The sequence below is a fragment of the Miniopterus natalensis genome, chromosome 18 (assembly GCF_054644295.1).
Source record: "Miniopterus natalensis isolate mMinNat1 chromosome 18, mMinNat1.hap1, whole genome shotgun sequence".
Lineage (NCBI taxonomy): Eukaryota > Metazoa > Chordata > Mammalia > Chiroptera > Miniopteridae > Miniopterus > Miniopterus natalensis.
The window spans coordinates 9,558,502-9,575,982 of NC_142098.1; the positions used below are offsets into that span (position 1 = coordinate 9,558,502).

General features: G+C 54.6%; 1 protein-coding gene across 1 annotated transcript in view; it reads left to right on the top strand.

The window, feature by feature from the left end:
* SLC6A2 (solute carrier family 6 member 2) overlaps window positions 1-16,575 on the top strand; it is a 34,771-nt gene extending 18,196 nt beyond the window's left edge. Inside the window, exons 5-14 of the mRNA XM_016221006.2 lie at window positions 6,960-7,094; window positions 8,768-8,871; window positions 10,007-10,131; window positions 10,892-11,004; window positions 12,289-12,417; window positions 12,848-12,947; window positions 13,422-13,522; window positions 13,850-14,017; window positions 15,862-15,933; window positions 16,552-16,575. Of these exons, the coding sequence (XP_016076492.2) occupies window positions 6,960-7,094; window positions 8,768-8,871; window positions 10,007-10,131; window positions 10,892-11,004; window positions 12,289-12,417; window positions 12,848-12,947; window positions 13,422-13,522; window positions 13,850-14,017; window positions 15,862-15,933; window positions 16,552-16,575 (1,071 nt within the window). The remainder of the gene's footprint in view (window positions 1-6,959; window positions 7,095-8,767; window positions 8,872-10,006; window positions 10,132-10,891; window positions 11,005-12,288; window positions 12,418-12,847; window positions 12,948-13,421; window positions 13,523-13,849; window positions 14,018-15,861; window positions 15,934-16,551) is intronic.
* The last annotated feature ends 906 nt before the right edge of the window (window positions 16,576-17,481 follow it).

Genomic DNA, 17,481 nt, shown 5'->3' on the forward strand with positions numbered 1-17,481 from the left:
TTGGCACATAACCATTGCTTCATTATAAACTAGTCATTCCCCTTTCTGCATTTTTGAGTAAAAAAGAATGCTCTAGAAGATATCTATGTGTCCTGGGGCTTTGTGCTTCTTCTGACACAGTGCTGAATGCCCCCAAGGGCTTAGACATCCTGGAGAGAGGAGCGTGGGTTAGATGACTTAGAAGGGCCTGGCCAGAGTTGGCATTCTGAACCTCAGTGTCTCGTCTCCCTGAAACCAGCCCCTCAAGGTCATGGCCCCCTGCTGATTGTTAGGCTAAGGGACGTCATGGGAACAATCACCCCTTTTGGATCTGATGGGTTCCATGTGGAGCTTGACTGCATTAAAGGGGGTGTAACTGGGAGCTGTTCTTTCCAGTGTTTTGGTTAGCTATTGCTGGGTAACAGACCACCCCAAGATGTGGTGATGTAATGTACCAACTATTCCATCATCTCTCCTGATTCTGTGGGTTGACTGGGCTCAGCGGGGTGGCTCTTCCACACTATGTGATATTGCCTGGGCTACATACCTGGGGCTTGACTGGGCTGGGATGTACAAGACGGCACACGCACTGTGGCAGTTGGTGCCAGCTGGGGACTCAACTGGAACTGTCAGTCAGAACACTGTGGGTTGTTTCCACATCGCCTCTCCATGTGGCTTGGGCTTCTCATAGCATGACGGCTGAGTTCCAAGTGCATGTTCCCAGCAGACAAGCCCCGATGTGCAAGTGTCTCTTTCAGTCTCTGCTTGTATCATGTTGTTATTGTCCCAGTGGCCAAGAGAGGTCTTGTGGGAAGGGACTCCGCACTGGTGTGGGTTCAGTGGGGGGTCACAAGGCAACCGTCTGCCACAAGCATCAGGTAGATGTGAATTTGTGAGATGCTTCATTAGATAGACAACGTTTTTGCAAAGTGGGGTGTGTCAGGTTCTCTCTGGTACTCCTAGCATTCTTGGTCATGCCATTGAGAGCAAAGATAGAGGCAAGGGACCAACAGCCAGTGGAGATGAGACCTTTCAAGAAGAGCTTGAAGTGGGACTTCCTATTAGCATGTTGGAGACACAGTGTCTGTCCCAAGGAAGAACCCAGATAGAATGCCAGTCTGGGAGGAATTCGGAAATGGAGCAAAACCAGGCAAGGACCACCACCACCCCAGCATCTGGCACATAAATTTTTAGTGCATATTTATTGAAGGATTAATGAGGGAAAATAGGAAGAAAGGAAGAAGAGTGGGTGGATAAATAAGTTTGAAAATTTGAGAACCTTCATTAAATGTTCTGTTGAATTCAGTTCAACTTATTAATAGTTATGGACACCTACTATGTGCCAGGCTTGTTGCTAGTACTGGTGATGCTAGAATAAATAAGACAGGTTTGTTCTTCTTGCTTTAGAGTTCATGTGTGTTATAGACAGGTGTGGGCCAAAAAATGTCATTGGTTTCTTGGGACTCTATCCAGAGACATATGTGTCCCTCTCTTTAAATAAATATTAATAGTCACAAACTATTAATAAACATTATTAAATAAAGATTAATGGCCACACACTATTATATATCTTGCTGTTTTAAACTTACCTTTACCTTGGAGATAGTTTTGAATCAGGTAGTCAGGTTGTACTTTAGCAGAAATACAAACTGTGGGTTTTTAAACTGTTATTAAATCAATTTAGTGGGTCTCCACAAACAATTTTACAAAACCGAAACAGGCTGGATAATAACAGAGTGCATTGCACATAGTGTAGCGTAAGAGCTGTGTCGCGGACTTTGTGTTGTAGCCGAGCATCTGTATGTTTACATGTGTTTTGTCTCAGTGCAGAAGGTATTTCGTGCCACGAGGCCTCACGGGCACAGTAGTGTGAGAGGTTGCGTTAGTGGAAGAGGGAAGTTCTATCATCCGAGAGGGTCTGCAAAGACCACGGAGAAGGTGTCACCCAGGCGAGGTCTCTAAGGACAGGCGCGGGTGGAGACAGGTAGAGGGAAGGGGTTTTCAGTGGGAGGAACAGCCTAAGCAAAGGCAGAGGAGCAGAAGCCTTTCCTGGGCATCAGGAGCAGCGGTAAGAGCTGAAGGTGTAGGAGCCTCACTACTGCTCCTGGCCTGGATGTGGGGCCATACAGGCTTCTAATGCCACACCCCACCCAGAGATTAAGTTCCCTGCAGCCATCACAGAGGGGCAGAGCCTGCCCTGCCCCGTGTAGCCCTTGGCAGAGCAGAGAAGGAGTTGTCTGCAGGCAGAGTGATGGAGCTGAGCGCCTCGGCTCCTCTGTGCAAAGGCACTTTTGGAGGACCCATGTCCCCTGGCGGGGAGAGTCATAAGGGGCTGGGCGGGAATGTCGCCCCAGCGAAGCCCCCAGGTGGGAACACGTCAATAGAAGCCACAGCCCACATTTGCGTCAATGCCGCAGTCTGTGGGGAGGGACGTCGCGTAGGACATTCTTGTGCCCTGTCTCTAATTGTTTTTATAAACTGGCCCAGGAAAAAAACAAGAGCGTTGTTTATTCCTTCCAGATTGCGTCTGGAACAGGACGCGGCGCTCTCCTTAGCAGGCTTCCCTGCCACAGCGCCTGCGATGAACTGCAAATGTTCACACTTCCTGTCTGGGCACGTGGGAGCCCTGCTCGGGAAGATGTGTCACTCCACTGCCCCAGCTGCGACGGTGCGGTGGGGCGCAGTGTGAGCCAGGGAAAGCCGTTACCCTGAGACCTTGCCCCACGGACCCCCGCAGGGCAGAGGGTGGAGATCTGATTCAGGAGTTAGCCCCCAGGGAGCCGAGCAGCTGTGTGCGCACCAAAGCTTGCCATCCTGGAGCTCTGCCTGCCTCCCCATCTCGCAGTCCTTGGCTGGGCTGGCTCTTAGCGACGACAGGCCTAATGCCAGCACTGTATGTAGACCTGGAAGACACTCAGGGACCATCTACTTCCTACTGCTTGTAGGAATGGAGAAACTGGGGCCTAGAGAGGGACAGGGTTTCATTGCAGTCTTTAGCACAGCCAGGACTCGAACCTGGGTCTCAAATATACAGCAGAGTTAGTGATTAATTACGTGGCCTGGTGGTCAGACCACCTGGAGTCCAGGTGTCATCATTTGCTGCTGGGTGACCTCAGGACGAATGACGCTCCTCACCTGCAAAGTGACAGCAAGTGTTGATGGTGCCCACCCCCAGGGCTGTTGGGAGGGTAGGGCGAGAGGTCCTCAGTACAGGGCTGGCAGATGGAAACTGATCCACAATCGATCCGTGTCGTTCTTTGTCCCGGTTATCAGTGCCCCCTCCAGTGCTCTGTGGGTTTCAAACTCTGCCGAGGTCCTGTGGGGCTGGAAGGGAGGGGCAGGCCCAGGCTTCCACCTGCTGTTTACTCGTTGAACTCAACTCTCGGAAACCTTGGACTTCTTTATGCCTGGAGTTCAATCAAGACAACAGAACTGGCCAGAGTCAGCCACCTCACTCTGCCCCTTCACTGCCAGGCTTTGGGCTCTTTGGGGAATGGGGAAAGACAGAACACGCTCTTGAATTCTAGCAAAGTTGGTGGGATCGGGGAGGGAAAGCTGGACCAAGTCAAAGTAAACCTTATTTAAATAAGAATGTCTTTTTTGTTAACTTTTGAGTCCAAGTTATAATTCTAGCCAAGTCTTCTCACTAATTTGTCAACATAGGCTGGTCCTGGCTTGCTTTAGTGACTCCATAGGACCCAGTTATAATGAATAACATCATTTGGGTATGAACAATGAATGGACTAAAATATTGCCAGCTCATTGTTTTCTTAAGTAACATCAGTGTGTACCCCTCACTCCATAAATCTTAGTATGTCTTCATTATTAGTGTGAAAGTCCCTAAAACCAGTTCAGGGGATTACAAACGATAAATCATTGGAGGTTCAACTTATGCATCTTCTATCATCTCTGTGTTAGGGGAGTCCTCAGAGGTGACCTCGAACAGCACTTCTCAACCTTTAATGCTCATAAGAATCACACGAGGGCTTCTCAGATGCCTGGGTCCCTCCTTGAGAGTGTGATTCTGTGGGGACAAGGAGAGAATTGCATTTCTGATACCCTCCTAGATGCTGTTGATGCTCCTGGTCCAGGGGCCTCACCTTGACCTAAGTAATCCTTTGCCTCATGCTTGGATCCTAGCAAGGCTTGCACACCTGCAATGACAGGGACCTCAACACCCCCCTGGGCAGCTCATTTCCTCTTTAGAGAGCTCTGTTCATTAGAAAGCTCTTTCTCCTGTGGAGCCAAGATCTTCCTCATTGGGATTATCAGCCATGGAGGTTGGCACCCTGGAACCTTGCACATTTTAACCTGTGTCCACAGAAACACAAGGTGGAGAAGAATTTGGCTTTGAGGTGATAGAAAGCAGTGTCTTCCCTCGGGACCTGATGACACTTGTCAAAACCAATGGGCCTCTCATGCTCAAAGACAGACCAAGTCTGGTTTCTCATGGCCAGAGAGTCACTGCAAGCTGAAAATGTGAGAGCAGAGGAGCCTGGGGTGGGGCTGACACAGCCCAAGGGTCCCTTCTGTTCACCCAGTGTGTGTACAGGGTACACGTGAGCATGAGTGAGCTATTGGCCCAGGACCCAAGATCCTCCCCTTCAACACAAGATCTTAGGCAGCAGAACACTCCTGCCATCAATTCTGAGAACTTTCAACAAGGCTCAGATCGTTTACTTGAACACATGTGCATGAACAAAGCAAACTCCCCTTTCTTGATGCTTGACTGTGGTCAGGGTCAGCTCAGATGTGTTCCTGGGAAAATTGAATCCATGTTGGAGCCTCAGGCATGGCCAGTGAAGGGCTGACTCCAGACCCCATGGGAGACAGAGTGAGAGAGGGGATGCAGTTTTTTGGTGGGTGGAGTGGTGTTTTTTCATGCTCTGCTGGGCTGAGTAGTGGACCTATAGCTGTTGACCTGAGTTGTAGAGGAACACAGCAGGTAGGACTCAACGAGGATATCTGAGGGCTCCTTCTTGTGCTCGACACCAAGCAATTAGGCTCATTTGTCCCAGTTTGGGAGAATAAATCCAGAATTTTTGTGAGGCCATCCAGATGCAGTGACTTCACTTTCTAAGGCAGGCTTTCCTCTTCATTTGTTTTTGGCAATTTGTCTTCCTTGTTCTTACTTCCTGCACCCCTGGGGGAAGACAGAAATCTAAAGCCCATACCTGCAAAGACCCTCCATGCAGCAAGAGAGGGTTAGAGGAACAGTTGGGTAACATGAAACAGAGGAGTCCGATTCCCCTACTGATTCCCTCAGAAGATATGACCAACCATTTAATTACTCTCTGACTCGTTTGTTCATTCGCTTATTCTTTCATTCTTTGACTAACTTAGCCATCCGCTAACCCTCTGATTTATTACAGTCCATCTGCCCACTGAACCATGAACTCCCCCCTAACCTTCCAGCTATCCAGCCAACTATATATCCATCCATCCACCCATCCATCCATCCACCCAACAATTTAATCATCCATCCATCCACCCATCCATCCATCCATCCACCCATCCATCCATCCACCCAACAATTTAATCATCCATCCATTCACCCACCTGTCCATCCATCATCCCATCTATCCATCAATCCATCAATCCAGTCATTCATTTTACAACTGTCCACTCACTCATCAACCCACCCAACAAACATTTTTTTAAGCACCCATGTGCGCCATGCGCTGGGGATACGAGCTTGAAAGCTATGGGTATTTTGCTTCAAAGGAGCTTATGGTCTGGTGGGAGAGATAGATGAGAATAACCCCACCCTTTAAACATAGTTCGGGAACACGTATGACTTTACTTTCTACACCTCAAATTTTGTGTTGAGCCTTTCTTCCTCTAGGCTGGGAAAGAACTTGGTCCTCAGACATGTTTCAGGGCTTCTGTTCTCTCCCTATGGATGTGTAAAGGTTCTCGGGGCTGCCTAGTGTCAGGGCTTTGAGAGGAGGGGCCATCTGGTCCTTAAGTCATGTGTCCTTGTGTTTCGGCTGACTCTGCCTTGGGTCAGGCTGTCCCAGCCCCGAGTGCATTTCTGCTGGGGGCACAGTCTGCTTCCCGCGGCTGCCCATGGCTGCATCTGCCTGTGGCAGTGCTTTTCAGCCTCGACTGCAGGTTCATATCATCAGGGGGAGCTTTCAAAACGTACTGAGGTGCAGGCCCCACCCCAGACCAATGAAATCAGAAACTCCAATGGGATCTAAACTTTGACCTTTTTATCGATCACTTGCCCCAGAGTATTTCAGTGTTGGTCAAGGGTGAGACAGAGCTGGGAGGAAGCCCACATAACCTCCCCTCCCCACCTTTCTTCTCTGTTCCTCCCCCAGGGCAGGATGGGGAAAAGGTTCTTTTTAGTCTGGGAAGCATCTCTTCCTCTATAGACTCTGGGCGATGCACCTTTCTATGGCCCAAGACATCCCCACTAAGGTGAAGAAAGGCCAGAGTTCTGCTCTCTGCCCGGCCACATCTCTGCTTGGACAAAGAGCTTGGAAGGATGTGCTTAAGTGAGGGAGAGGGAGAGGGAGAGGGAGAGGGAGAGGGAGAGGGAGAGGGAGAGGGAGAGGGAGAGGGAGAGGGAGAGGGAGAGGGAGAGGGAGAGGGAGAGGGAGAGGGAGAGGGAGAGGGAGAAGGGTGGAGGGAAGGGAGCCAGGGCACATGTGGCTGTGCTTAGTTCTTCCTGAGCAACTTGAATGGGTCATGAGAGGTGCCTCTTAGAAGAGGAGGTGGCAGGTGGCAGGAGAGCCCGGCCTTTGTCCTCACACCCCCAGCGCGGATGGCCACGCTGTGCCCGGTGTGGCTGACTCTCCTCTCGGCCCCAGCCGCTCCAGGGCGTGGCCCGTTGCCCGCCGGCTGTGCTGGAGTGGGGCCCTGCCGGGCCTGGAGGCAGAGCTCAAGGCCTGTGCACCGGGTAAAGGAAGGGGGGGGGGTTGGAGGCCCCCGGGGCAGGGCCCTGCTCTCTGAGCGAGCTTGTCCGCTGGCAGGTCGTGTGGATCACGGCCACGCTGCCCTACCTGGTGCTGTTCGTGCTCCTGGTCCACGGCATCACGCTGCCCGGCGCCTCCAAAGGCATCAGCGCCTACCTGCACATCGACTTCCACCGCCTCAAGGAGGCCACGGTCAGTGCCCGGTGGCCCCCACCGAGGGCGGGGTGGGAGGGTCCCAGGGCAGGCAGCCATAGGAGACCCGGCCCCAGCTCTGCCACAGGCTTGCTGCGTGGCCTGAGACGGTCCTTCCCTGTCTGAGCTGTGGCGTCTCCACGCGACCAGGGCCGATTTGATTTGCCCTGTGGGTCCCCATGAGCCTGGCCGGTTCTGATGGTCTGGGATTCCGTGGTTCCACCTGGTGGCCTTTGTAGCCCCTCTTTTCAGGAGAACCAACACTCTGCCCTGGCTCCGACCCCTGCCTTGTGCCATGCCCCTGACCCACCCAGCCACCCCAGGGCTCTTCCCATTCTCTAGTCCCCAGCGCTGGCCTTTGCCACCATCCCGTGGTGACGGCATAGGGGCAGCACCAGCCATGGGGAGACCTGGACCCTGCGTGCTGCCTCCCCCCAGCCCTCTCCAGCTTTGTGTCCTGCCCAGAGACCCAGATTTTAATGAAAGGAGGTGAATTTGGAGTAGAGTCCAAAGCAGTGGGGCAGGTTGGGAGCAGAGGCAAACCTGGAGGTTCCCAGTGCCTTGAGCATCTTCAGACCAGGGCAGAGATGGTCTCCAGCCTCCTCCTTCAGCCCCGCCTCAGTGACAGCAGTTCGGCACGATCCCTCACAATTCCCGAAGGCCTCTTCACACTCTCCTCGAACCCACGACGATTCTGGCAACATAGGACCAGGAGGGACACCTCCCACCACGCACCTCCCGGAGTTATAACGTCCCAACACACCACAAGGTTATAGCCTAGTAACCAATAGGAAAACCTATGTCCTCAGTAACGGTCAGAAAGGTAACAGGGCATAAGGCATGGATCAGCCTTGTAAACTGTGAAACACCCCGACTTCTGTTTGCTCTGCGCCTGTTTAAATAGACTAAGACTCTCTGATGAGTAGAACCTGAGCAGGGCCCTGTCTCCAGGAGCCGACCTACCTGCCTCCATCACATTGCCCCCCTCGTTACACTTGCGCTTGCAAAGTAGGGGGAGCCCCAGGAGTGTGAGTGGAGCGATGGCAGGAGTCTCACAAGTCCAAGTGGCCGCTTAGTTGGGGTGGGCTAGGTGTCATTGTCCCCACTACACAGATGAGGAAACTGACGTACAGAGGCATGAACTCGGCCAGGACCAGACCATGAGGTGGGAGCTTGGACAGGGGCTCAGGTCTCCAGGCTTCCAGCCATGTGCTGTCATCACTCGAAAGATGGAACAAGGAAACCCCATTGGCCCCCGGGAGTCACCACTGTGTGGGCCGATAGGAGCTGCTAGGAAACACATCCCTTTCTGAAGATAGCGTCTCCATAACTCCCGAGGTGCTCATAGCCCTTTGCCTTCACTCCATCTACACAGCCTGGAACTGTTAGTTTATTAACTTTCTTTGACAATCAGGACATCAAATTAAGTCCCTCCAGGGTAAGCTTACTCATGACCACCCAAGACCTGGAGAAGCTAGAGAGACCCCAGCCTCTCTGTCCAGTTATTTTGTCCAGGTTCTGGGGCAGGGGGTGCTGTGTGCTGCCATCTCTGGTTCAGACCCCTTCTTCTCGGGTCTCAGAGCATCCCTGGGGTGTCCCTGCCCTTCTGGAGTAGTGAGAGAACCCCATTCACGAGGAAGCAGAGGGTGATGGCTTTTGTCTGCTCGTCTCAGGTATGGATTGATGCTGCAACGCAGATATTTTTTTCCTTGGGGGCTGGATTTGGAGTCTTGATTGCATTTGCCAGTTACAACAAATTTGACAACAACTGCTACAGGTAAGGTCCTTCTCGAGGCTCTGGAAAGCTCTCAATCCCGGGGACTGACCCTTGCAAGGATGAGAGAGAGGGGGCTGGTCTGGGACAAGTCAACTTTTCTTCTGGGGTTTCTTCCTTCGTGGAATGAGGCAGAGCGGACCATCCTGGGTGTTCTATGAGTGCTGACATGGCCTGTGGGGTCCTGATGAATTCATTTCAATTCAGGTACCTCTGAAACAAATGCTGGGTGAGGGGCTGAGAAAGTTGAGGCTCCTAGTGCCAGGAGATCCTAGGGATGGGTAGCGAGGCCAGATTGACACTGTGTGGCTTTCAGAGCAGACAGCACTGTCTGTCTGTCCATCTGAGGCCCAGGCAGGTAAGGGTGGAATATCCAGGCTAGTCGCATGAGCGGTGAGGCCCTGGCAGGGCAGACTGAGAGGTCTGCACGGGGCAGCAGAGCCTACACCTGGGCACGCATTGGGCCCTCTTCCGTCACTCCATCAAAGGCTGAAGACAGAACCACAGCCCCTCTGGTGCAGACAGAGCAGGATGAATGCGTACCCGTGGGGCAGGCTGTGGGATGGCCAAGGGAAAGGGGTCATTAGCCCTCTGATGGGGCATCAACAAGAGCGTGGAGATGAGTTTGAAGTGGGCTTTGGAGGCTAGTTAGGACTGTGACAGGCAGACACAGAAAGGATGGCATGCCTGGTGGGGAACAGCCTGAGCAAAGCCAGGGAGGTGAGATGCTTATGCGCCAGCAAGTTGACCGGGTTTTGTTCAGAGTGTATTAGGCCTTATGGAAAATGAGCCTGGAAGGAAGGTTGGGTCAGCTTAGCAAAGCTCTTGGATGCCTGGGTGAGAAGTTGAGAGACACTAGGGAGCCATGGAAAGCTGGTCGGAGAAAGAGACTGGTGACTCAGTTCCTCAACAAGAATTTGATACCAGACTCTGGTCTCAGGGTATTGCATCCAGAAGCTGTTGACCTGTTTCCTGCACCTATAGGTACTCACACAATTTTGGTGGGGCCCTGAGATCCACGGGGAAGCAAGGAAACTGTAGGCATTTGGAGCTGCGGATTGCATAGGCGGTCCAGTGGTCACTGCGCGGGGTCAGGGAGAGTCAGGCAACTTGAATTAACAGTGGTTCTTTCCCCCAGGGACGCCCTGCTCACCAGCACCATCAACTGCATCACCAGCTTTATCTCTGGGTTTGCCATCTTCTCCATCCTCGGTTACATGGCCCATGAACACAAGGTCAACATCGAGGATGTTGCCACTGAAGGTGAGTGGGCAGACCTAGGCCGCTGAGGAAGAGGGGCTGAGAAACCCACCTCTGTTCACGGCTGCACAGCTCTACAGCGGCTGGATGGAGGTTTCCAAACTGCCCACGTGATGGGCTGTCTTCGGGTCTGTGGGAATCCTGGGCAGTCTTGGGCAGTCTGTGGATGTAACCGAACCTCCCTCTGAGTCCGGCTAAGCAGGGCAGATTTCGGAGCATCCACTCTGTACCAGCCCCTGTGCTGAGCACTTGACCTGCCTTCATTTAGTTCTCACAAGTGAGAGTGTAAATAGACCCACTTTACAGATGAGAAAGCTGAGACTCAGGCTAAGTTGCCCAAGGTCATCCAGCTGACCAGTCCAGCTCTGGAGTCTGTGTCTTTCTCCACTGTTTCCGGTATTCTCATGGCCACAAAAAAAAAGCTGAGACCTGGGAAGGGGTTGCCTCTAACGGCTCCTGAGGAGCTTGTGAGAGAAAGAGGATCCCTGGCGGTATGCAGGAGGAGGGGTTCTCAGCATGTGGCCGGTGGTTTTCCAGGCGAGGCACTGCTCTCTGGTCTGGCTGCCCGAGGCCCACCTCCTTGGTGTGTGAGGAACAGCAGGCTGGGGCTGGCTTTGTCTGTCATCTTCAGACCCTGGTTTTCCCAGCCCACACGTGACTGACCAAGTGCCACAGGCCAATCGGGCCTCAAAATGCTGTCCTCCCACCTGCAGCCCAGACCAACAGCCCCAGCCATTGACAAGGCCCTTGCTGTTTCTTACAGGAGCTGGCCTGGTCTTTATCCTGTACCCAGAAGCCATTTCCACCCTGTCGGGATCCACGTTCTGGGCTGTGGTATTCTTCATCATGCTCCTGGCTCTGGGAATTGACAGCTCAGTGAGTGAACCTGCTCAGCAACCCCCCTCCCACACACACACACGCATGAGGGCCACTGGGTCTGACCTTCTCCCCACCACACACACACGCATCACACACACACACATACACACAGGACTCAGCCTCAAATTCCCACCATTCGAACCCCTAATTAGTAGTAGGTTCCAGAAGGCCCTATTTAAATGCAGACAAGAAAGGGAGTCCTCACTCAGAAAGGCAAGACTTAGGCCAAAGCCGAGAACCAATAGGAATCCACTGGCATCGTGGGAATCCACATCAGAGGGACCACAGACGAGCCAGCCCCACAGTCCCCCTTGCAGATGGGCATGGATTCAGGCGGGCATGGAACGCCTCTTCTTGAGCCAGGCCCTCCTCCCATTATCATTTCATCACCAACAACCAGCAGAAGTACTTGGGGCCTCCTTCGTGTCTTAGAGCCTTTTACTTGACCCATCGGTCCCGTCAGGTCGACTGCCCTCTGTTTATATTTATGTCTACCTTTAGGGCCATGCCTGTAAGTCTGCAGGAAGTCTTAGACAGGCTTCCTCTCTGCCTTTCAGTGAGTAAATCTGCCCGGAGCAGTGTGTTGAGAAGGATTCTGAGGCTGCTTCCAGGCCCCTGGGAAGGAATCCTGGTCTTGCTGAGCAATGCCCACCAAGGGGAGAGGAGGGAGGCATGTGGCTGATAGTGGTGGCCTGAGTCCTGCCTGTCTGCCGTCCCATTCTTGGGGTATCACTTAAGCAAACACACGGCTGTTACTCATATGAGGCCATTAAGAATAAATCTGCCCATAGCTGTGGGCTAAGAGACCCTCTCGCACTCTGAGAGTGGAGCTGGAGGTGACCGCTCTGCGGGGTAATGGGGAAAGCAGCCAGAATCCTTGGCAGGAGCTGCTGCCCACAGTCCCAGCACTGGAAGCTCCCCCTTGGTGGCTGTTTCCAGACCCTGTTTATGTGCAAATACATCGCATGGGTGTTGGACATTTTACGGCCTTTCACTCTCCTGCAGGCTCATCAGAACCCGTGGGGGGCAGGAGACAGGTGCCTGTTGATTAGGGGAGACAGTAAGCTCTTCACGCTCCCCCACGTCGTTTGGGTCCTGCGCTTGGTGGAGAATGGGGCAGAAGCGGGGTGAGAGGCTGGGAGGAGGGCAGCACAGGCAGAGCTCTCCGTAGAGGCAAGTCCGTGCTCAGTCCCCACCCCCGGGAGGTACAGGGTGCTGAGCCTGAGGCCCAGGCCCAGGCGTCCCCCCTTCCCGCACCCCACCCTGCCTGGTTCCCTCCAGATGGGCGGCATGGAGGCCGTCATCACGGGCCTGGCCGACGACTTCCAGGTCCTGAAGCGACACCGGAAACTCTTCACGCTTGGCGTCACCTTGGGGACCTTCTTCTTGGCCCTGTTTTGCATAACCAAGGTGAGAGGGGCCCGGCCCTGGGTCACCCGGAGCTTGGGGGCTGCTTTTCAGTCCAGCCTCGTGGGCGGGGCCAGATGAGCTCAGGGCGGACCCCGACATCCTCCACCCTGCGGCCCATCCCCTGGGGTTACACCCCACTGTCATCTCCCACCTCCGAGCCTGGGGCTCTCCAGGCGCCCCTGGTGTGACACCCGTCTCGCTGTTCGCTGGCTGAAATACCCGCCCTCAGACCCAGGGCCTCCAGAAACCTTTATCAGAATGCAAAACAAGTAAATAACGTCAGTACAGCGGCACCCGCACCCTGTCACCCACGTTCTCACTGGGTTCCGGGTGAGTGGGATGGGAAACGGGACAGGCGCATCGTGATGGATGTAACTGTCGGTGGCCGTTTCTAGCCAGTGGCCTCAGGCTCTCTCCCTCCCTGCCCCAGGGTGGAATATACGTGCTCACCCTGCTGGACACGTTTGCCGCGGGGACCTCCATTCTGTTTGCTGTGCTCATGGAGGCCATCGGCGTCTCCTGGTTTTACGGTACATGCTGGGCCCTGTGTTCTGGAGACTTCTTACCTGGAGAGCAAAGGGGCTTCCTTTCCATGGCAGCTGTTGGCTAGTTCCAGAGATGAGTGGATTCCTGGTCAGGAACAGCTCCCCCGGCCCTCAGCTTATTTTTGCATGAACCCCATTAAACGGGCCGAGGAGGCCCGAAGGCACCAGTGTCAGCTTATAAAGCGGAGCTGGAGGAGCTGCTGCTCCCCGAGCCGTGTGATTCATTCTAGAGTAAGGTTGCCAGATCCAGCAAGCAAGGATGCCCAGGTAAACCTGGATTTCGGACGCTGTTCATGAGTGTGCCCTCTCCCATGTTCTGAGCAGCCAGGTGCCTGTCCCCAAGAATAAGTGCCAGGGTGTCAGGTCTTGCCTCTCCTCCTGGGGCCAGACCCTGGTGAATGGGCAGCAGGGGGGCCAGGGCTCTGGGGACCACAGCGACAGGCCTGCCCGTGTGTGCAGGTGTGGACAGGTTCAGCAATGACATCGAGCAGATGATGGGCTTCAAGCCGGGCCTGTACTGGAGACTGTGCTGGAAGTTTGTCAGCCCCGCCTTCCTCCTGGTGCGTAGTGTGTGGCCCGGGCATCCTGGGTGAGGGGGCTGTGCCCGGGCTGGGGGTGGGGTGGGCACACTGGCCTCTTAGGGGAGGAGGTTCTGGGATGCAGAGCCCTGGTCCCTCTGGCGGGGTGCTGGGGATGCTCAGGCCCGTGGACACTGTGGGGGACGTCTACCTAGCAGGTCTCCAGCCTGGGCCAGGTCCCCGGCGGCTCCAGGGCCACTTTCCTTTGTCTCCTTTTCTTGTTCCCCGTGTCTTTGCCTCCTTTTTGTCATCACTTGTTTCTTGACTGCTCCCTCCCTCCCCCTCTGTCTCCCCTCTGTCCCCCCCCAGTTTGTGGTGGTGGTGAGCATCATCAACTTCAAGCCGCTCACCTACGACGACTACGTCTTCCCGCCCTGGGCCAACTGGGTCGGGTGGGGCATCGCACTCTCCTCCATGACCCTGGTGCCCACCTACATCGTCTACAAGTTCCTGAGCACGAGGGGCTCCCTTTGGGAGGTGAGCTGTGGCCCTCCGGGGGCGGGGGGCGGGGTACAGCATGGGAGGGACCATCTGAGTCATTCTGTTGGGGTGAGAGAGGAGATAGGACCCGGACACTAGGGTCAGACAGACCCACCACATTAGCCACTTATGTACCCCCTCGAACCTCAGTTTCTACATTGGTGACCTGGGGACAATAATACGGATTGTGAAGGAGAGAGTGAGTGCTTAGCACGGTGCCTGGTGCCTGGCAGACATTCAACACGTGTCCCAGACACTGTGTCATACGTCAGGAGCACAGTGATGTACGTGCTCCTGCTGCGACTTACAGGAGAAGGTGACGCTCAGCCCTCCAGTCCCCTGAGGATGAGTTAGACAGGCAGCCATCACTGGGGCCCTCCCCTGTCCCCTTCTAAGGCTTGTCATGTCCCTGGATGTCCCAGCTCTCCTGGTCCAAGCTCACTGTGACTTGGTGTGTCAGCCTTTACCTGCCTCTTCCCTGAACCTGAACCTGATCAGCCTAAACCGGAGAACTGCAAAAGGCATTTCCTCCCCTTACCTGTGTGCGTGGCGTTTGCGCACACGGATGACTGTTTGAAACGTGTTTCCTCCCCTTCGCTTGTTAAAATGCCCCCTCCTTTGTAGGTAGTGGTGATGGTCTTTCCCGACAGCCTTACTTTGTGAGATAAAGATTTTGTTCCTTCATTGCTTTACCCCCTCACGTCACGGATCATGACACTGTCCTCACCTCCCAGAGTATTCCCAGCACAGACAAATCTTCCTGGAGTTTTCTTTCTTTCTTTCTTTCTTTCTTTCTTTCTTTCTTTCTTTCTTTCTTTCTTTCTTTCTTTCTTTCTTTCTTTCTTTCTTTCTTTCTTTCTTTCTTTCTTTCTTCTTTCTTTCTTTCTCTCTTTCTAATTTTTTTAAAAAGAGTTTCTTACTGATTTTTTAGAGAGAGAGAGGAAGTGGGGGGGAGAAAAACATGGATGTGAGTCACATCAGCTGCCTCCGGATGGCCCCCGCTAGAGACCAAGCCTGAAACCGGGGCACGGGCCCGCCTGGGAATCACACCGGCAGCCTCCCAGTGCACAGGACGACACTCCACCCACTGGGCCACACCGGCCGGGGCTGGAGCTCACTTCCTAACGAGGGGCCAGGTGAACAAGTGAGGGCCTAAGGGAGTGAGCCGCATAGGACTTGGGGCAGAGGGTCCCAGGCAGGGCTGTGGCTGCCCTCCCCCAGCTCCTCGTGACATGTCCATGGAGTTCCAAGTCCAGGAGCTGCTGGCTCACCTGGACAGTCTGTGTTCTGTGAGTTCATCCCGGGCATGGGAACCAGGACCCGCTTCCAGCTTTTTATTCTTCACACATTGGGAGCTGGGTGGGCTTCCCGCCACCTGTCGATCAGTCACCCATTCCAGACGCAGCCCCTCAGTCCCTGAGTCCCGCCGGGTGCCCCGCCCGGGGGAGGCCTGCCCCCATCCCGTGCAGGGCCAGTCCCATGTGCCGCGCTCTCTGTGCTCCGGGCTTGTCCTCCACAGCGCTGACTCTCATCCTGGGGTTAAAATTGCCTGTGTGTTTATTTGTCCAATGCTCATCCCTTCCCTGAGCTGGAAGCTCCTCCCAGGCAGAGACTGTGTGGGTCTCCTCAACTCTGGACCCCAGGCTCTGACCACAGCAGCTGGATAAATGACTCAAAGGGCACTGACCAGGGTAGGGGGCCTTCTGTGGACCTCGTGCGCTGTCCATGTGGGACTTCAGGGCCAAATAGCAGGTGGCCCTTATCTGGGGGTGCCCTCTGGGCCGCTGAGAGGGTGTCCTTGGGCCTAGCTGAGGCCTACCCCCTTCTCCAACCTCTCACAGAGACTGGCCTATGGCCTCACGCCGGAGAACGAGCATCACCTGGTGGCCCAGAGGGATATCAGGCAGTTCCAGGTGGGTGCAGCCCGGACCATTCTGGGTGGGCGCCGCAGGGAGGGTCCTAGCTGCTCCCTGCTGTGTGCCGGCTGCCCGAGGCAGGACCACATGCCACACGCCAGAAACCCCAGAGCAGCGGTGGGCCATAGCGCAGGGGGTCTGGTGCTAGCAGCCAGGAGGGGCCTGTCCTCTGCCTTCGCCAGCTTCTGCTTGTCTCTCTGCTCTGGTCCTGGAATGCCAAGTGCCCAAACTTTGCTAAGCCCTGTTCTCCCACTGTGAGTTGTCACCATGGAGTGTCACCAAGCTAAGCTGAGGCTTTCTTATCTTGAAGGAAGCGCTTTGGGTATATCAGTAATATGTTGACTTTTTTCCCCTTAAAAATGTCCGTGGCAGGGGGTGGGGGAGGGTCCAGGTGAGCGCCCTGCTTCAGACTGGCTGTGTGACTTTGGGATGGCTCTTTTGCCCTTTGGGGCCTCAGTGGCAGTTAGGGAATCAGTCTGCACGTTCTCTGGGGTCCTTGAAGGGAGGGGATGCTTTCTGCCTCCCTTTGCTTCTTGCTGCGCTTCCCAGCTGGCCCTGGGTCCTCCTGTCCCCGCCTGCCCGTCAAGCTCTGAGGCCTGGCCCTCTTCCCTGCAGCTGCAGCACTGGCTGGCCATCTGAACCTGGCCCCCAGGAGGAACCCCGCCGTGCCCAGGTCCAGGTCAAGGTGTTTGCTTCGCCACCGGATGCTGTCTCGGGATTCCCCTCCTGGCGGGTGCTCCCTCCCACCCCTCCCCCTCCTCCCACTTACAAATGACTTCGCGATCCGGTTTTCCTTCACCTTCTGTTCTTGGGGCCTGGGGCTGTGAGCCTGGATTGGTGAGCCTCAAGGGAAAAGAGAGGCGGGGACAGGAAAAAGACTTCTATAGAACCTCTTTTGTTTTGGGGACCGCTCACCCACTTTGAGAGCCGGCTCAAGCTGAGTCCATGGCTCGGGCAGAATTCCCCACCATGTCTACTTGTACTTTGGGTCACAAAAGAAACCCTCAGTCCGTCCAGTCAGAGGGAACATGTTGCTATGGGTCAGACACCATGAACCAAACCCTAACAAAAGCTTGCCCCACCATCAGCCCTCCGGTGTCTGAACCGTGGCCAGGAGCTTTGGTGTATTGGTCCCTGTCATGAGGTCTTTGGAACCGTGGAGAGATCTTTGGGGATCTTAAGCAGAAACCTTCGTAGTTAGTTTTCACAGGTTAATCTGAGTCTGATTTGTAGATGAGCCCCTGTGAGCAGCTTCTACAGAAGTGCCGGGCAGGCTCATAGAGGACACATGAGGTCTCGCTCTGTCTGGCTCAAGGAGCCCAGAAACCCAGCTATGGCTCGAGACCTTCCTGAGAGACCCAGTGAGGCCGGACATGTATCCACCATGGATTCTCTGCTGTCCTCACGAGGCTAGGCGGGTGCCTGAGGTCAGGCTGGCTGTTTATGTATTGTTCCTAGACACCTGCAGCCTTTCCCTGGAAATCCCACCCACCATGGGCCAGGGGTCTCGACTGATGGGGGTTGTCCCTGAAAACTCCCTTTGTA